General features: G+C 42.1%; 1 protein-coding gene across 1 annotated transcript in view; it reads left to right on the forward strand.

The window, feature by feature from the left end:
• The window catches only part of CWC27 (CWC27 spliceosome associated cyclophilin), a 130870-nt gene extending 110518 nt beyond the window's left edge, over positions 1-20352 (forward strand). Inside the window, exon 14 of the mRNA XM_054987422.1 lies at positions 19949-20352. Coding sequence (XP_054843397.1) covers positions 19949-20111 — 163 coding nt within the window. The 3' untranslated portion in view covers positions 20112-20352. The remainder of the gene's footprint in view (positions 1-19948) is intronic.
• The last annotated feature ends 1025 nt before the right edge of the window (positions 20353-21377 follow it).

Here is a 21377-nt window from a genome sequence, read left to right on the forward strand (position 1 = left end):
TTTGGCCCTGCACAGGTGTGCCAAAAAGGGGAGTGCAGGCATGTACAGTGCTAATGTGAAACTTGAACCGGGACACACGCACACCCTGAGCCTTCCAACCGGCACCACTGAGCCAGCTGATGCAGCTTGTGTAATAGCAGCAGCTCCTGGGCTTCAGTTTCTCTCCCGATCTTTGTTCACCTGGCTGGGTCTTAGCACACAATTCAAGTCTATCATACAGTCTTTTGACCTATAAAGCCTAGGCTTGCAAGCTGATTCCTCAGCCTGATCAACTTATTCCCCTCTAAGGATCTGTCCCAGATGAAGCTTAGTGCTTCTGCTTGCCTAATTGAGCCTGACTTCCTAGAGCTCAGCTCTGTCCCATGTTTGCACTAATTGCCTCTGGGCCCTTCAGTCTGGGATGCTCACTTGGGCTTCTGACCCTATACATGATCTTGACCTTGCTTCATGCCTCTGGCCCTTCACCATGAGTTGCATCCAGAAGTTTATGAAAAGTGCCTCCACGTTGCAGGAAGTTTACAGTGTGGAATATACAGCCCTTGCCAGACCTGCACCAGTCCCTGTCAGCCATATAACATAGCAAATGACTTCCACTTGTGTATTTGAATTGTGGGGATAGGAATTACTAAAATAGTGTTTCGAGTTTCCACAGAACCATCTGAAGGCACCCTTCAGCGGAAATATTGGTCAGATTCAGTGTAAATGAATGGCACAGGGACAGAAGCAAGGATTGGTGAAATCCACTCCTGGCATTCAAGTTGTCAAGTACAGGGGCTGACTCCAATGAACATTCCCACTGGTGAAACGGGAAGGAGGCTACAAAAAGGACATCATTGGACTGTGTAGCCAAAAGCATGTGGGACAGGGGCTATAATAAGGAAGGGAATTGGAAGAGATGGAGCAAAAAAACTGGTGGCTCTAACCCATAGTATCTTTGTCCCAGGTCATCTCTGTGAAATTTACAAAATATATGGTTTGAGCCACACATCAAGGGATATATTCTACTACTCTGCTCAGCAAATTTTGAAGCCATCCTCCAGCCTAAGGAGCTTTGCTAGGATACATGCCAGTATATTGAGTACGCTGGAAGAAACTCTAGCCCTGATAGTTAAAGGTGGAGCAGTCTCCACTAGATAGGACTTTGACTTGCCACCTTCTCATCTTGTTTAGGGTTTGATCTTTCATATACATTAGTTACTGCAAGCCTGTTCTGAGGGTATGTAGCTTCACTCAGCCAGGTGCTTTTAGAATGTGAACATCATCTAGGATGTTAGATTAACTGGGTTATTGATCTGCTGTAAGGCAGTTCCTGCATCTCATAAGACATACTTTATAACTTTTTGAACACCAGTATGCTGTCTGGGATGACATCTGGCCTTCGCATCATCATGCCTCATACCCATCTGCATTACTGGTATGCTGTCTTTAAAGCACTTGGTTAATCTTTTATCAAACGATCTGAAGTATGTTTATGAAGCAGTTTTGGGAAATGTTTTAAATATAGGGTATGTGTGAACTGTTCCTGTAAATGACTGAACAAAAGGCATAATGCCTGTGCTTTGCACTGTGGAAATACTGAAAGCATAAATCATAATGGTTTTATATGTCTGTGTTTCTGATGCAATTGCAAAACCCAGTCGCTTTTTTTTTTAAGTTGCACTGTGTCAGGGTTGCGACTCCTGATGGTTTGGCTTTTCACAAACACATTAATATACCACTAGACAAGTTGTTCAGAACGTTTTAAGAAAAAAATGACCACTTTGGGCCTCTTAAAATAAAAAAAAGATAAATCTGTGAAAGTAGATTTGCAAAATAAGGTTTATGTTGTCATCAGCCCAGTTTCCCCCCAAAAGAACGGAATGTTTGCCTACAGATACTGTCTGAGGTTCTCTGTAGGTTACGTTACCTCAATTGTATGCATGTGTGTCTGTAAAAAAAGCAGACATGCGAAGGGAGCTAACACTACTCCGATTCTAAGCTTGCTTCTAAACAGTATTTTTCTGAATATGATGAGAGTATTTAAATGTGTTTTTTCTGCTTCTGCATGTACACAGCTCTCAGACAAGGGCAGGGAGACTGGTAGCTGATGCAAAAGAGTAGCTAAGGGACTGGGGCTATGGGTCAGGAACGTGGTCCTGATCCATGTGGATCACTAGGTGGTCATTCTTTCAGCCTCAACCTTTCATCAACAATATTTTATTGAGGTCTGTCTCCTTGTCTCCCTGCTGGGGATTCACAGAGGCTTACAGAGAAATAACAAAAAATATAATTCTTTCTTTCTTTCTCTCTCTCTCTCTCTCTCTCTCTCTCACACACACACACACACACACATACACACACTCACTCTCTCTCTCTCTCTCTCACACACACACACACACAATATAATTTCCTGAGCTGATCCTGGATCCATTGGTCTGGCTCACTCCAAGCCACAGGCCACTCCACCCTTATGTTTGAGCATCTGACCATGCCCCTAGGATTCAATACCTGTAGCAGAGCGGGATATAGCAGCTCAGCCCAGATTTTGCACAGGTGGTAGAGATGTTGCCCTCCCCTGTTATATAAATAATTGTTGTAAGAGTTTAGTTTCGAGAGTTTTTGTAAGGATTTCAACAAAACTCTCAAATGTGCTGTATAAATGCTAATAATTGTAGCCTATAGCAAGAGTATGTCTTCTGTCTCCATACTGGTTCCTTCTCTTTGCTCAGGTCAAAAGCAGTGCTGCAATCAGCCTTATCAAAAAATTAATATCTGTACCTATTCAACTGTATTGTAAGAACATCTCTGAATTCTAATTGATCACTTTGCAGTTTAGTTCATCACATTGTATGCTAGTTCTTTGTCTCAAATAAATCATAAATCCTACTCACCAAACTATATTGTAATCCTCCTCTAGAAATGTAATCATCAAAGCCCTTTAGAAAAAGATATTTCTGCATCTCTCTGAATAGTCCTTTCTGTCAAGAAACATTTTGATCAACCTAACCGGTAGGTTAAAAAGACAATCCTTCTGATCTGTAAATCCAGATAGCCACCCCTTTTTGGTAGAGTTGTACATTTCTCCTTCAAGCCTACTATTATCATTATGGGACCTACATGTTCAAGTATGCAGTTTTATGTTGTTGTTGTTATAATTTATTCAATTTATAGCCCATTCTCCCCGTGAGCGGGCTCAGGACAGGTTACAACAATATAATAATACAAAAATAGACATCTAAATACGTTAAAACCAGCGCCATCGATACACACACACACACACACACACACACACACACGTCCTTAAGAAATTAGATGTGATATCATAAACAACTTGGGCTAAGATTGGGGAGAAATAATATAACTTTGAAAGGTTGGTGTAGTGGTTGGTGTAGTGGTTAAGAGTGGCAGGACTCTAATCTGGAGAACTGGGTTTGATTTCCCACTCCTCCACTTGAAGCCAGCTTGGTGACCGTGGGTCAGTTACAACTTCCCAGAACTCTCTCAGCCCCGCCTACCTCACAGGATGTTTGTTGAGGGGATAATAATATAACATACTTTGTAAATTGCTCTGAGTGGGCGTTAAGTTGTCCTGAAGGGTGGTATATAAATTGAATGTTGTTGTTATACCCCTTAGTGTTTGTTTCCTTTAGGTCTTTGTCTTCTTCCGGTGATGGCAACTGACATGTAATTGTTTAACTTACTGTTGTGACAGGCTTGGCTTGCTAGAATGGGGCTGAAGAAATTGCCATGCCATTTTGGAAATTTTGGGCTATACAGTTTTTATCGTAAATTCCAGAGATGAGGGTATGGCCCAGTATTACCTGCTTTTCATGCAGAAGGTGCCAGGTTCAATCCCTAGCATCGCCAGTTAAAAAGAACCAGGTGTGAAAGACCTCTGTCTGAGATCCTGGAGACCTCCTGTCAGGGAGTAGATAATAGTGACTTTGATAGACTGGTGGTCTGAGACAGCAGAAGACAATTTCGTGTGTTCTTAGCTAAGAGTGAAATCCTATGCAGAGTTACACCCTTCTGAGAACATTGATGTCAATGCATATAAAAGGGTATAACTGCTTAGAACTGCACCGTTAACCGTCTTTTCATTTTATTTAATATGTTTGTGTATGTACATTTAATTAGTTGTTTTCAGATAAAAAGCTTTGATAAAATATTTCCAATTTTCCTGGAAGTTCAGAAGGTTTTGCTCTCCAATTCTACCCATTCTGGAGAATGGGGGACCACTGTGATTGTTGCCTCATTCACTGTAGTAATGGCCAAGGAGAAGCACATTTATACATAGGGTTGGATTCAGACAAACTTTTCTGTTCATAAAAGGCACTTCTGTCAGTGGAACAGAAATTATACCTTCCCTTTCATAACAGAAAATTTAATCTGGATCCAACCCATCATATCTTGGCTTTTATTTGGAGAACTAAAATTAGTATCTCTGCTTATTTTTTCTGCTGAGTTCTTCAACAGTTCTTTCAGTTCTACATTTGAATATCAACTTGTATGCTATTTACTTGCAAGGAAGATAATTTTTTAAACCTTTTTTGGCTTCCTGAAAAAGCAGGGAGGGGTTGTCTCCCACCCAGGTATACTGATCTGCTGAGTGTAAGAGGTGATTCATTGCACACATGGGGAGAGCGGAGAACGGCAGTGAAAGCGATGGTTGCATCTGCAATTATGGTCTTTCAGACTACTCTGAATTTCAGGGGAAGAGAGGAGTAGTCTGGAAGACTTGCTGGCTAACTTTAGAAAGTGCAGCTCTTTGCCTGGCAAATCAGAAGAAGCAGTGGGAATAGTGGGGGTGGATGTGCTCCTCTGCTGACCCATGTTTCTGGCTCAGAATAATATTCCAGACCACTTTTTGATTCTTTCTCTGTGCTTCCAGTTGGAGTTGCCTAGTAGTTCTGCTCTTTTTTTCCCCCAGGAGAGAGAAACTCAAAAGACTCTTTAGCACAACATTAGCTATAGCTGTCATGAGCATGTGGACATATTAGCTTGGGAAAGATAAGGCAAATCGTTAATTTTAAACATCCTGCTGGATTGGAGTTATGACATCTTCTTTTGGGGAAGTGTGACTTCCTAGTCTACAGAAAGCATTTAGGAAAAGTGAGGGGGGAACATTCCTAAGGAGTTATACCTTTCTAAGCTCATTGATTCCACTGGATTTGGAAGGATGTAATTCTGTTTAGGATTACACTGCTAGGTAGTAGAGATGGGCACGAACCAGAATCCAAACCAAAAAAACCCACGAACCAGCTTGGTTCGTGGAAGCTCATTTCCACAAACTTCCACAAACTAGTCTACTGGTTTGTTTGCTTCGTTTTACACAGCAGTGCCCCTTTCCCTGCCGCTGCAAAGCTGCAGGGAGTGGGGCATTTAAACCCGTGGATCAGCTGCTTGTCAGGGAGATCCCCGATAAGCAGCTGATCATTTAAACAGCGGGGCTTGGCTGCCTGGCCAGAAGTTCTGGGCCAGCCAGCCAAGCCCCACTGTTTAAATGGCCATTTCCCCTCTGCTCGGAGCGGCGGGGAAATGGCCATTTAAACTGCGAGAAGTGAAGTCACGCCAGAAGTGAAGTCTTGCTAATAGCCAATTTTAAATGATTATTTTTCTCGCCACTCCTCTTGCACCCCTATTTTATTTTTCTCTCACTGCCCCCTCACTAGGGGTCTGGCAACCACCCTCTGGGTGGAGAGGGTGATAAAAAAGCCAGTCTCTTGCCTTTTTAAATTTGCAAAAGTGTGAACCAGTACTACTTGTAAACAGTTACAATGCAAAGAAGTACAAAAAGTGAAAATAATTTTCTCTGTAGTCTATATTATTTGTTGCATATTGCTTATTATGAAATAAAAACCTTGTTTATACTGCTACCTCTTTTAGGAGGGTTCATTTTAAATTCTACTTTTATATATAACCTTCTCTTTTGGTGAGGGTTCATCTTACATTTAGGGTCATCTTCCTTTTGAGTAAATATGGCATATGGAACCGCATGTGGAATTGATGCTTTTGCAGGGGTGCTCCTTATCGGTATACTCTCTACTCCAATCTTACTGAACTTTTAAACTTGACAGATGTAGCCAAAAAGGAAGAAGGGAGGGAAATGAGACGCCCACTGAACAATCCTTCTGGCCCAAGTCTTCCAAGTACTTGGTTGTTCAAAATCCAAACTGTTTCTGGCTTGAAGGGAAACAGTACCGAGTTAACCAGCCGCGGACAAGGTGCAAGAAGTTCAGTACCCAGTGTTAGTTTTCATTTAAAGCATTCTGTGCCACTGATGATCAACGTGACTGACTTCCTGTGCAGTGGGACCACTTTCAAGAAGAGATGAGGATGTGATATGACCTGCCTGAGGGCAGGTCAGACTTCTGTCACCGATTTCTGAGGCTGGCTGGGATTAGTTGTTTCTGTAATTAATTGGAAAGCTCCCAGGCAGTCTTGAATTTCCCCCTTCTCACCTCCTATGTTGATTACTCAGGGATGCTCCAATCCAGCTGATAGCACAAAACAATGCCAGTGATAAATGGATTTTCTTTTAAGGGTAGTGCAGTTTGCCCTTAAAATGTATGTCTCCTGCTAGGTGATAGGAAGAAATGACTCTGTCCAAAGGTTATGATGTATCACTTCCCTTCTAGCCTAGAGGCAACTACAGTGAAATATGCTAGTACATTTTGTTTATCAGGGGTTTATTTATCCATTCCAATAGTTTCTGAGTAAAGGAAACTTCATTACCTTGCAGGGACCTCATTTCAACCTCAAGAGATTTGTTTATGAATTCTCTTCAGCAATTAGCTTTATTGTTTGAAGTTGAGAGATGGTACATCTGTCTTTCTTGCATTGCTCCTACTAATTAACCTTTTTATCACAGTTTTGGGTTTGTACCAAAGTCTCCCTGTCTAATGATTAATTAGCTGCTCCCTCTAGGCTTTTAAAATATACTTTTAAGATCCACAATTACAGATGCAGACTGCTGCATATTGCTTCTGCAGGACCTTCATTCAGTTCAGTGAGTCTCATGCAAGCCCAACTGAAATTGAATGGAGGAAGCCCAGTGGCTGTGGACTTGTGATATAATGACTATCATGCTGAATTTCTTCTTAGTGCTTTACTGGCAATTCCATAAGGCGCTGCACTAAAAAAGCCAAGTGGCAAACAGGGATCAGGATCTCGGTCAAAAACACCTGGCATAGGTGCCAGCCTCCTACGAGGCAGCGGTGCTAAGAAGCAGCCCAAATAGTGCTGGTCTTTCTCAGCTTAGTTCCTCCTCCCCACCCCACCCACCCACCCCTTTTTTTTTTTTTGCAGCAGTTGGGTCCACATCTACTAATTTATTCAGCAGAAAGGAGCCTGTCGTTATTAAGTTGTAAACAGTGTAGATAAGTTAATCGATAATGAAGTTTATGATTGCAGGGGCTGATTTTGTGTTCTATTTGCAGCCCAAGTTATGGATAGTTAAACATGCCTAAGCCAATGAAATCAAAAGGTTTTGGCATGCCTAACTCTGGAAAGGATTGGGCTGTTACTTGCCTGATTTGAATTTTTCATTTACTTTTTAAGTTCAGCATTTTATCCCCATGCCACACACACACACACAATTTATTTTTACTTTGTTTTCTGTTCTTATTTTGTGTTTGCTTGCTTCATCTCTCTCTCTCTCTCTCTCTCTCTCTCTCTCTCTGTTCATTCTAGTCTTTTTTTCTTTACACTTCTTCCTCAATTTATTTTTCTTTTTAGCCTATTCTGTTTCTCATCTGTCTCTCCTCTTCCTGTGCCACTCGCTACTCTGCTGGAAATGAAAAGAGTGCCAGTGAGTTCATTCTTCCAGAACAGCTAACACTTCTTTTCCTGGGGAAGGAGACCTCCTTTGCCTTTGATCTGTGGACTCTCTCATCTGTTCTGTCTGCCTGCCTGTTTTGTGTGCTACACAGTTCTAGGGCAACTGGAGACAAAGTGTTGCAACATTTTCTCTATTGTTTGTGGCTCAACTTTTCAAATACAGTGACTCAGAGTATTGGCAGGGATGTTTAGTATTTAAAGGAATACTTTCCTGCTTATATATCCCCTTTTAATGGCAGGTTATGATAGCATTATAAAATAAGAAGCACATTTCTGGGGCTACCTTTATGTACACACGGATGTAATCCTGAACACAGTGACTCTAGCTGCTCAGATATGTGCTGACAGGGACCTAGGGCAAGTAGCTAGACAGCTGTCTGTCTGTGGCACAGAGGGTAGTCTTGTGGCCTGCCTCAGTAAAGGAGAGCAGCAGATCCAGGAACTTTAGAGTAGGCCTTGGTTCAGTATTGGCTCACAAGGATCATGTGTTTCCCAATACTGGCAGGATTCTGGGCTATAGTACTTTTCCTGCCCGAACGCCATGCTGTTCTCTCCTGAACAGCCTTCCTTGCACAGAAATAAATACATGTGTAGCTGATGCACAGACCCACTGTGATCCCTGAGGGACTGTGTAACATTTTTTGTTTATTTTTTTAAACCTGCCTTGGATCTTTATTTCAGCTCCTCTTTAAATTACTTTAAACTTTTACCTCAGAAGGACCCTGGTCACAATCAGCACTCCTTTTATTTCCACACATACAGAGCTTCAGGTGTTCTCTACTTTGCCCAGGCTTATACTTTAAGAACACCTTCCCTTTTGGGTTTGAACCCCACTGCTAATTCCACCTGTGGCATTTTGCTCCCTTTGTGTGATCTGTCTATTGCTGCCCAAAAGGTTTTCACTGCCACGAAAGGCTTTCGCCTTAGACCTCCTCTGTTTAACTGGTGTTATAGAAAGACTTTGTTATAGTTTTAGCATGACAGAACAGTCAGCACCTGAGGGTGGCTGTGAGTGGGGTTACCACCTGGACAGTATGGTATTTCATTGGAAACTACCAGACACCTGGCTGGAGGGGAGGGAGGAGAAGATGAGGAAGGGAAATGTGAGGAAGGGAATGAAGCAGCATGGCATGCAGGAAGCCAGCCCACTAACTGTTGTGAAACAGGCAGGACTTGGCCCAGGGCCGGCACCACTTGCAGGCTGGGCCCACAGTACTGATCAGCCCGGCTCCACACCACCTGCCCCCGGTTATGCGGCCCCACTGCTGAGAAACTCAGACTGATTTTTCCACACAGATCTTCTCTAACAGAACAAACACTCCTCTCATCCACACAGATTCAGTCAGGCTTTTTCACACAGTGTGCCTGACCGAGGTAGAATAACCTCTCTCTTAGATGTACACAGGCTTCACAAAATTTACCTGATCCAGAATAACTTCTCTCTGGGGTGGACAGCCCGGTGGAAAGTATATGGGTAGAAATGAGGGGAGGAAGGACAAAGGGTATTGTTGTTGGAGTCTGCTACAGACCACCCGATGAGCGAGAAGAAATGGATGCTGCCCTCTTTGAACAAATTGGCAGAGTATCTAGACATCAGAACCTTGTAATTATGGGTGACTTCAACTTCCCCGATGTGTGCTGGGAGCTGGGAGCAAAGCGTCATGAATCACGCAATTTCCTGACCTGCCTAGCTGATAACTTCCTTTTTCAAAAGGTGGAGGAAGCTACAAGGGGTTCGGCCATACTAGACTTGATATTAACCAACAGGGAAGAATTGGTAGATGAGATGAAGGTGGTGGGTACCTTAGGGGGAAGTGACCATGTCCTTCTTGAATTCCAGTTGCTGTGGGGAGCCAAGGATGTTCGTATCCAGACTCGTAGGTTAGATTTCCGTAGGGCCAACTTCGATGAACTCAGAGGCTTGATGAGAGTCATTCCATGGGGGAGTGTGCTGGAAGGAAAAGGAGCGAGTGAAGGGTGGGCCATTCTCAAACACGAGCTTTTGCAAGCTCAAGCCTTCACTATCCCAGCAAGACGGAAACATGGTAAGGGCTCCAAGAAACCGATGTGGATGCACAGAGAGCTCCAGAATAAGCTAAGGGAGAAAAAGGAAATGTTCAGGAAATGGAGAGAAGGACAGACCTCTAAAGAGGAGTATATGAGGGTTACTAGGTACTGCAGACCAGCCATCAGAGAGGCCAAAGCTCAGTACGAGCTGGGTCTGGCCAGGAGGGCTCGCTACAATAAGAAAAACTTCTACAGATATGTGAGAAGCAAACGCAAGGTAAAAGAGGCAATTGGACCACTGTTGGGAGTAGATGGAGAAACTGTGATGGAGGACAGAGAAAAAGCAGACAGGCTTAATGACTTTTTTGCCTCTGTTTTCTCCCTGAAGAACTCAGGCACATCTAGAAATAGTAGAAAATGTGGCAGGACACCTGAGTGGCTAATTGACATTGACAGAGAGGTAGTGGAGAGGCATCTGGCTGCACTGGATGAATACAAATCCCCTGGGCCGGATGGGGTGCACTCAAGAGTGCTGAAAGAACTTTCCAGAGAACTTGCAGAACCCCTGTCCATCATCTTCAAGGCCTCCTGGAGGACTGGGGATGTGCCACAAGATTGGAGAAGAGCGAATGTTATCCCAATCTTTAAGAAAGGGAGGAAGGATGACCCGGGAAACTACAGGGCGGTCAGTCTGACTTCTGTTGCTGGGAAGATATTAGAACAGATTTTAAAGGGATCAATCTGTAAGCATCTGAAGGACCGCTCAGTGATCCGGGGAAGTCAGCATGGTTTTGTTCCTAACAGATCCTGCCAGACCAACCTGGTTTCCTTCTTTGATCGAGTGACCAGCTTACTGGATCGGGGGAACTCTGTTGACGTGATTTGTCTGGATTTCAGTAAAGCTTTTGATAAGGTCCCCCATGACATTCTGATGGGCAAACTGGAAGACTGTGAAGTAGACTATAGGACAGTTCGGTGGATAGGGAACTGGTTGGAGGACCGCACTCAAAGAGTGGTGGTCAACGGCATTTCATCAGATTGGAGGGAGGTGTCCAGTGGGGTGCCGCAGGGCTTGGTTTTGGGCCCGGTATTTTTCAATATTTTTATCAATGATCTGAATGAAGGAGTGGAAGGGCTGCTCATTAAATTTGCTGATGATACCAAATTGGGAGGGGTAGCAAACACCCAAGAAGATAGAATTAAAATTCAACAAGACCTGAATACTCTGGAGAAGTGGGCAGCTGTGAATAGGATGCAATTCAACAAAGACAAGTGCACAGTATTACATCTGGGCCACAAAAATGAGAAGCACAAATACTGGATGGGGGATACACTTCTGGGCAGTAGTATATGTGAAAGGGATCTTGGGGTAAGAGTGGACTGTAAACTGAATATGAGCAGTCAGTGTGATGCGGTGGCAAAAAAGGCTAATTCAATCCTGGGTTGTATCAAAGGGGCCATAGCATCGAAATCGCAGGAGGTCATAGCCCCTCTCTATACTGCCTTAGTCAGGCCACACCTGGAGTATTGTGTGCAGTTCTGGAGGCCTCACTTCAAAAAGGATGAGGACAAAATCGAGAGGGTGCAGAGGAGAGCGACGAGGATGATCAGGGGTCTGGAGACTGAGCCCTACGAGGAAAGGCTGAGGGCCTTGGGAATGTTTAGTTTGGAGAAGAGGAGGTTGAGGGGGGACATGATTGCTCTCTTTAAATATTTGAAAGGCTGTCATTTGGAGGAGGGCAGGGAGCTGTTCCAGTTGGCAGCAGAGGGTAGGACGCGAAGCAATGGGCTAAAATTACATGCACAAAGGTACCGACTGGATATTAGGAAAAACTTTTTCACCGTCAGAGTAGTTCAAAAGTGGAATCAGCTGCCTAGGGAGGTGGTGAGCTCCCCCTCACTGGCAGTTTTCAAGAAGAGGCTGGATGAATACTTGTCAGAGATGCTTTAGGCTGATCCTGCACTGGGCAGGGGGTTGGACTAGATGGTCTGTATGGCCCCTTCCAACTCTATGATTCTATGAGATACACAAAGATTGACCTTTCCCTCTGTTCTTAGACTAAAATTGCAGTTCATTTGAGTCCTTCAGGCACAGAAACCATCCATTAGAGTAAACTCCATTCACCCATCCAGTTGTCCTCCTTCTTACTTCAGAAGCCTGCATTTAAACCCACAGTACCCAATAGTCAAAAAACCCCACATTAATGCACACAAACTTATTTACATGCAAAACATTACATACTGCAATCCACAGGCACCATATCCCCAAATTTAATTCCTCCCAATTTAAAATGTCTGCTATATAACTGTTCCACAGTAAATATATGCATTCCAGTTTACATAAGGCTAGTCTGAGCACATATTTGGATTACGGTCACTATGTGAAACAAAGTCCCATTGATTTCTATGGGAAATTGCAGGTAAATGTCCTTAAAGTTCTCTTAGAGACACTTAGACCCACTTAGACATGTTCCTTTTCCAAGGCTTGGAGATTTAGGCTGCCACTCTTTTCTCAGTACTTATAGAAAAATAGGATCTTTTAAAGTCAGTAGATCTTAATCACAAGGATAGATTTATAAGGCTGGGGTGGAAAGTAATGTTTGGAATTTTTAGGAAAGCAGGACATTGTAGGGATGGAACCTTAGGCATGAAAGAAATTAAAATCCCTGTGATATAGTTAGGCTATACCTAACAGGCGAAAGTCAGAGCTTGGAAATCCTTTTAATGTACTTTGGAAGTTACTGCAATAGCAGTCAGAAAGTTTAAAAAGCCAGCTGTTTCCTCTTTCAACTGTACTGACAGGGTGAACCCAACATACCATATAAAATACAGTGGTGATTATTTACAATAGTCATGTCTTTGGTCTACTTTGCAGTATGATTAATCATGCTAAACTAATTTGATTTTAAATATGGAAGTGATTTGTAGGCTTTCTTCATGATCTATTTACCCTCTGATGTTTATCCTGGCAACATCCAAGGGGTACATTTCTAACTAGCCTTTGTATTTTGTGAATGTGTCAGTTTGTTTCAGCAACACTTGTGGCTGTGCCTTCACTGTGCTATACTTTCAGGGCATGCAAAATAGAAAATAGAACAAAAAAAATTGTCCCTCGTGAGTAGACTCTCTGTGTGGTGTCAGGAGAAGAACAGCTTGTTGGCGAGGGCTGCATATCTTCTTGGCAGCAGACAGCATCCTTTTTCAATAAGGGAAGGTTTCTCACATGCTCCGACCAGCTCTCTCAGTGGCACAAAACAAGGTTCTTCTGAAATTGAAAAGTTTTGGTTTCTTTTGTAAAGTATCTCAGCATAGGATGATGGGGACAGCTAATTAATTTCTGTTAAGGAGGAGGAATCTCCTGCAAGGGCCAAGATTAGTTGGGCAAGGTTGCATTGAGTTCCATTCTGTCATCTCATACATGTTTTTATGTTCAGCTGGAATCCAGAAGAGCATTAGCAAAAGAGTGCTAAATTGAAGTGGTGACTGTGCTGAGGAATCCCAGGCCCAAACTTCATCTCCAGCTATCCATCCCAGATTTCTACAAAATCTTAAGCAATCTATCTATACCATATATTTAAATACCATAAAGAATCAGTATTCTATATCTGCTTTATCATTTTGTCCTAGTGTCTCCTCAGTAAGAGAGGCACAAGCACATCCTGTGCTGTTTCAAGTGGCATCCCTCTTCATTCAACAGCTACCACTAACATAGGCAATGTTGGGCTCTGTCATCTTGTTCTGGTTCCTCTGAATCAATGATCAAATTCTGAACAAAGCATTTTATGTTATTCCTTTACTATTCTCTCTTCCCCCACTCCAGCTACCTGGGTTCTTTGTGGTTTTGTTCTTTGTCTTTTCCTTTTGATCTTATTGTCATGTGAACTGTCTGTTTCAGTTTTGACTGTGGACTGGCATAATTTCAAGCAGTGGAAATGCCTCCCATATTCCAGCTAAGCCTGCTTCTACAATGGAGCCATTTGCTTCCTTTGGCAAGTAAAGTCACCTTGGGATTTTAAAGTGTTCCAGGATCCACATGGCCTTCCTTACACACAGTCTTTTTTCCATTGATCCAGTTGGGTTTATGTCCTGGATAAGTGTGAGCTCTACCAGCCCATATGTATCATAGTAATACTCAGGGCTTTTTTTCTGGGAAAAGAGGTGGTGGAACTCAGTGGGTTGCCCTCGGAGAAAATGGTCACATGGCCGGTGGCCCCACCCCCTGATCTTCAGACAGAGGGGAGTTTAGATTGCCCTCTACGCCACTCCAGTGGTGCAGAGGGCAATCTAAACTCCCCTCTGTCTGGAGATCAGGGGTGGGGCCACCGGCCATGTGACCATTTTCAAGAGGTTCCGGAACATTTTCAGCGTTCCTGCTGAAAAAAAGCCCTGTTAACACTAGACCCACCCCTAACAATTACAGTATAAAGAACTGCATTACAGTATAAAGAACTGCATTGCTTAATGTTAGATGTGATTGAGAAAATACATTTTCATGTTACTGGTATACATTCTAAACTATCAAGGGATAATATACTGGAAACAACTGTAACGCGTCCGGTAATATATTCTCATAGGCGATTGTAATATTTAAGCATGCTTTCAATTCAGTAAAATTACTGATTTATTGAGGCGTTTTGTAATCAACTGTACTGAGGCTATATTTTCTGTTAAACAAGAAATGTGTGTGATCACAGCCTGTATTATGTGTTAATTATTATATTATTGGTTGCAAATTCTTCCCTGGGTTTTTTTTTTTTTAGCTTCAAGGCCATAGTCCAGACCAGTTACTTGAGAGTAAGCCTAATTAAACACAGTGGAATTTTCCTCTTGGTAGAAGGATCACTATGCAAAGTGGTGCGAATACCCATTTAAAAAAATATTTTCAGACAATGTATATTCATGCCGGTCCTCACTGTCTCTCTCTTACAGCACTTCTTCACTCACTGGCCTGATCACCACTTTCTCTCCCACCCACCTTTTCTCTATCCTCCTCATTTCCATTTTCAGTCACCCCCAGCTTTCTTCCTGGAGCATCAGGTTTTTTTCTCTTCCCAGCCTCTCCTGCTATTACTCCTTTCTCCCTCCCCACCCCTCCTGCTACCCAGATCCCCAACCAGCTGGGGACGGAGGAAGCAGAGATTGAACAGAAAGCCTGTCTTGGGTGCTTTGTGCACTGTCTCTCTTGCCACTGCCATTAGCTTGCTGATTAGGGGAGGGCTGGGACATGCTTCCCCCCACCCCACCAATAGGCTGACAGCAGTAGCAAGAGACCTGGAACTGAAACTGTCCAAGTCAGGCTTTCTGCACCAACCCTGCCTTCTATATGTTTACCTGCACAAGGATGGATGGTTTGCTGCTATCACTGCCTCCTTCTCCCTCTGCCTCACTGCTGCCACTTCCTCCTCCAACCCCTGCAGGTCCTGCTTCTTTCTCCTCCCTGCTACCTCTCTCCCAGCATCAACACTTCCCATTGCTGCCACTTTCCTGCTTCCACCTGCTGCTGCTTTTCTCACCTTCCTGTAGCCTCCTTCTTGCCTTTCCCACCACTGCTTCTCTTTGTGTCTCCTCCTCTTATTCTGGACTTAGAGTTGCCAGGTGGGGTTCAGTACAATACAAGACCCCAGGGGAGAGGGGGGCAGCACTGACCTCTTTCTTTCCCAGCTGGCATGATGATGTCACTACAGGTAGTGATTTCACCACACTGCCCCACTTCTGGATGCTATGGCTAGCTGGCCACTTCCAGGCACAGCCAGAGGAGACCAGCTGGGTGCCTGGGATGCTGGCCACTCCTGGGCAATGCTGCACAGCTGCAGGAGGCCAGACAGGCAGCCCACTCCCACCTGCGCTGCACGAGAGGGAGGCTGGGCACCTGGACTGGGCAAAGGAGCTGCCAGGGGGAGGAGCCAGGTGTCTGATATTTGTGGAATGTTTCTCCTGGACAGTCCCCCAAAATACTGGGCTGTCCAGGTGAATACCAGACACCTGGGAACCCTACCTTGGCTGCTGCAGCCAAGGGAAGTTTCAGGGAATTGTTAGGTACACCCCTCCCCATATGGTGGCTGAAATCTTGCAGTGAAGCATTGTAAGATCTTGGCTTCATCGACTTTGTTTTTTTTATAAAATCCCAATCACCTTTTTCTTTTCAGATTTTCCTGCAAACCCAAGGGCTGTTTTTATACATAGTCCTATAGTGTGGATTTTAAAATCCACACTCTGGGGCCATGTTCAGAATTAGATATATAGATGTTATAGGTTCCTTTCTTATTTAACAAAAGGCCCTTTAAATATCTTAAAACAGAATGGTGAAAACCATAATTAAGTGATCAACAAATCACACTAAAAGAAACTTTCCTTCTTGAAAGTGGCGACAGCTGAAATAAAATGTCTCCTGATGCATTTAATTGATGGTGGAAGAGCTAATGTGTCCGGGAAAGGTAATCTCTCCTGAAACCAAGACATTTTGGAGGCTTAGAAGTCCACCTTCGTACCTTTAATTTAGTCCTGAAACAAAGTAATAACCAGAAACAATAAGTATTGATATTATATGAGCTCTGTGAAGAAGCTGTGCCTCCACATTCCAGAGCAGTTTTGTTAGGACATGTGAAAGAATGGATGGGCCCTTATTCTCCAGAAAGGAATATAATTGGGTATATTTTCCAATGTTCAAAGATCTCAACCCTAGAAATAGCTGTCACCGGGAATCCAGGCAATGCTGGGTTCAGCAGCACTCCTGAGCTGCTAACCTTCTCCTTAAATGGGAGTCTAACCCCATCCAGAATAGGAAAATCTCCCATACCTGTCAATCACCATTAATGCCATCTTTCCAGTACTAAATTTCAGTTAAGATTCAGATATACTAATGCTGCTGAGTTCCATATCTCCAACCAGTCTTCCTTTGAAGCTTCACATTGATGTTACAGAGCCCAAGAGGCAAGCAGTTGGCAGAACTAGAGCATTATCTTCCTGTACCATCTTCTAGAAATTCCCTTAAGATAGCAGTGGGACTGCAGCAGATCAGTGCTCTATCTCAAATCTCCATCAGTATTCCATCTCAAACACGAGCCTGAAGCTACATCCAAATTTGGCTTTCATGTTTGGTGCAAGGTAGATCTGTAATATAATATTATATTTCATCTAATAGTTATTCTAGGTGAATATTTCATTGCTGTTGAATTAGGATAAGAGTATAAGAAGAATGTTTTGTGCCTGCGTTGTGGTCTCTATTAGTCCAGCCTCATAGTCTGGTTAGTAGCATTAGTCAGATTGTTCACAAAATTCTAATTATCAAAGAAGGATAATACCCCAAACGGATGAAGAGTTATATTATTATAATGATATTTCTCTTATTCTGATGAGACCATGTCAGTTATATAGCTTACATGTCTAGCGTGTAATCTTTCTTTTACAATTCATAAATAGCTGAAGACAAGAAAAACAAAAATCTACGTTTCAAAGGCTAGAAATAGACATCTAAATGTGACAGCTTTGATTAAAAGAATGATTCCTACAGACATCAAGTAAAATCACAATTTGCACAGTACGTTGTGATGTGGGAAAGTGTTTGATAAATGGGGGGGGGGGTTTCCCCTGATCTATAGTTCTTAAATCTGTAATTCGTGTGAAGGAGGAGGGGTAAAATGACCCCCATTTTAGAAAGTAAAAGAGAAACATTTTCCCCTAATGTACAGGTTTTACCTACTTATAAAGCCAGAGTTGATATGCTGAGCAAGACCAGACTTTCTTCCCACTTACAGACAAACAAGATAGTTTAGATTCCCACCCATGTTGACAGACTTTGTATCATTAAAAATTTGGATAATTGAAACTAATACAAACATGGTTAAGATAGCATATTAGTGATAGAAAGAATTGGCTTGGAAAGGATTGTTAAATCCTGTATTCAGAGAGGATATGCATTGATAATGACTGAAAAGGTTGTTTTCCTGTAGAGTTCATCCTTTCTGTTACCAGCAAGAGTTTTCAGAATTAACCTATTTATGCTGAATGCTATTGGGAAGAATTCAGTGAGATTAACAAGTTGATAAACAGATGCCCCTGTTTCTGAGATTTGCTTTGTGTCTGGATGTCTTGATCTTCTTCGTGGTGGCTTCCAGCACCGTGCAGTGTAAACTGTTCAGATTTGACACTGGTGCTAAATGTGAATAGCTGCCAGCACCCGGGCTGATAGGGTTTTACAGGGATCCAGTAGTAACACTATGTACACCTTTTGTTATTGAGCGCCCTGACCTGTCAGCTGTATTGTTTAACATGTTTGTAGGTAGGTGAGAATTTTGTAGCTTTGGAGTAAAAGCTTCTGAACATGCAACTCATAAAAAGGATACATTAAACAAAAGTAAATTTATTGCAGAAGACAATATAAAAGTATGACAGTAAACAAACTATAAAATACTAGTATTCAACCTTAAATCACTTATACAACTTAGATTTTAATTTGCTTATGTTAGAGTCCCTAGTTTTTTTCTTTAAAAGCTTTTCCTTAGCCTGGAGACATAGAAACCAACTCACAGTCCTAGATACAGGAATTGTCTCTGGATGCAGTGATTCAGCAAGCACAGAGTACTTCCAGTCAATAGATCCAGAGGAGTTAGCCGTGTTAGTCTGTAGTAGCAAAATCAAAAAGAGTCCAGTAGCACCTTTAAGACTAACCAATTTTATTATAGCATAAGCTTTCGAGAATCAAGTTCTCTTCATCAGATGCCTGATCAAAACTGGGTTTTGATCAGGCATCTGATGAAGAGAACTTGATTCTCGAAAGCTTATGCTATAATAAAATTGGTTAGTCTTAAAGGTGCTACTGGACTCTTTTTGATCTTCCAGTCAATGAAAGCTTTCTCCTGATTAAGAGGACATTTTGATTTGCAATGATGTCAGATTCTGATAACCGGTCTGAAGTATTTGTTTGAAGCGTTCAGGCAAAAATAAAATACTAAGCATAGAAGGTTAAATGCAGAGAAGAAAAATATTATACACGTTTGCCTAAAAAATTAATAGCATCAGAGTTAAGAGTGCTTAGACAGTATGGATACATGCTGTAGGGTGTCAAAAATTATCTATGCTTCCATTACCACATTTGCAAAATTGGATAGGAGGGCTTTACTGTAAGGAGGTATTCTCAAAGTGAACACTAAAGAGTTAGCGACCATAGACTACACTACTCTGTGCTACAATGTACTATCTGTTGCCTTTTGTACTGTTGCTTTAATATGATCCAACTGGGTAGTTCTATGTTGTTTAATATGTCAGTCTTAGAAGTGCTTGTGCTCTGTTTCAGTATTTCTTCAACTCTGTATTGGATTTCTGCTGATGTGATGTCTTTGCAAATTCACATTTATATACGCCATTGCATTGTTTATTGAAATATCCTTGAAATTGACTGTACTAATCTCACATTATGTAATCTGCCTGGAGTCTCACTGAGAATGGTAGGCTATATATGTCTAAATAAATAAATATTGGGGGGAAGCTACTTTTATATAGTTGAAAGGAGGGAGAAGATCATGAGAGAAGATTCAATGACTGGCTCTACTTACAGCCAAACAAGGCTAGCTTCATAATAGTATGTGCCTTGCCCCATCATAATGAAGCAGCCAGTCTACTGTAGGATGTGAATGATAGTGGGAGTCACAAGTGCTGGAAAGATCAGGGCTCAGATATGGGGCATCAAGCGTGGTTGGGTGCCATATATTGAGGTCAAATCCAATAACCTGTTTTTACAAATGGGCATTTTGAGGTAATTCATAGCTATATTGGCTTATCACATCAATTCCAAATTAATTTTACTGCCTTTTTGATCTGGATAGCCCAGGCTAGCTTGATCTTGTGAGATCCCATAAGCTAAGCAGGGACAGCCCCAGTTAATACTTGGATAGGAGGCCACCAAGGAAATCTAGCTACACAGAGACGAGTAATGGCAAACCATGTCTGAACCACTATTTTCCATTATTTTTGCAGGAAACCATATTTTACATGTGGAATCAGCAAGTGCATTACTCTAACAACACACAGATGGCTTTATTACAGTATATATGCTTAGGCACCGTCAGGTAAAAGCATCCTAGGTCAATAAGGCAGCTGATCTGATTCCTTTTTTTTTTCTTGACAGGATGTCACATGTGCTTCATTTTGAGGATAAGAGCAGAAAGGTAAAGGATGCAAGTGTGCCAGATGAAGACACTTTTGAAATTTATGATCCTCGGAACCCTGTTACTAAGAGAAGAAGGGAAGAAAGCAAAAAGATTTTGAGGGAAAAAAAGGCAAGGAGATGAAATGCACATAAAGCTAGCCAGAGCCAGCTTGGGAACCGACTGCACCAGTGTCCCAGCTATGCAGTAGCTGGCGTCCCAAAATATGTCACTTACCATGTGTGAAAAGGAATCTGGTGTCTAATCTGGAAACACTGCTGTCGCCCTTTGTTTTTATAAATTCCGATACAAAACAAAAATGTGTTCTCACAAAGCCCAGTGGAATTTTTGGAAATTAATGTTAATAAAATTGTTTGTTCATTTCCTTTCTGGGTTTCTTTTTATATATTTACATTGTTTATACAAAAGTTTGTTTACAGTTTCAGAATGCTGAAACATTTTGGAATATTGAATAAAGGGTATAAAATATCAAAAATATATCTGCATGTCAAATAGGGCATAGAATCAAATACGCTAGAGAACATAAGGGAAATCTCCTCATAGTATCTCTATAGGTGAAATAACTAAAAGTAACTTAAAGGGGGGCTTTACTTTCACCCACCTCAACAGAATCCTGAAGGTAATTTCAAGATGGGGAGGGAAATCAAGAAGCAACTTAAGAAGATAATGTTGTAATAGTGGTGACTTTTCCTGCCCTCACATTGACTGGGTAAAGGAGCGCTGAAGTCATGCCAAAAGTGACTGCTATTAAATTCAGCAGTTGTTTCAGTTGAAATTTGCCCGCAAAGTCCAGATCAATCACATTTTATTTCAAAAGAGGCACTTCACACAAATGAGTCTGAAGAATACTAAAGGGGAATACTAAAATCTGGAGAACTGGATCCATTCAGGATGTTTGGAGGTTTTTAAAAAATACATTAAAAATTCATGACATTGAAGTCATGATAAAATCCATACCTCAGGTTAGGAAAGGTACTACCAATTCTAACTATGTTAAGCATCATAGCTAACAACCCAAGTGAAGGAAGCCATAAAAGGCAAGAAGGCTTCCCTTACAAAGTAAAGGTGTACTTGAATGAAGCGAACCAAAAGGAGTAGGTGGGTTCTGGCAAAACAAATGTTAAGTTGACGATAAGGCAACAAAAAGAGATTTGAGAAGAGTATTGCTAACAACATTAAAAACAATAAGCATTTCTTCAAATATATCAGGAGCAGAAAGCTGGCTGCGGAGGTGGTTAGGCCATTGAAAATGATGGGAAGATGGCAGAACAATAATGAATTTTTTGCATCTGTTTTTCACCATGGAAAATATGGAGGGGATACTCATGTCAGAGCCACTGTTTTCATGAAGGATGTCTGAAGAAGTGATGAGAAGTGAAATTCTTAGAC

The sequence above is a fragment of the Eublepharis macularius genome, chromosome 8 (assembly GCF_028583425.1).
Source record: "Eublepharis macularius isolate TG4126 chromosome 8, MPM_Emac_v1.0, whole genome shotgun sequence".
NCBI lineage: Eukaryota > Metazoa > Chordata > Lepidosauria > Squamata > Eublepharidae > Eublepharis > Eublepharis macularius.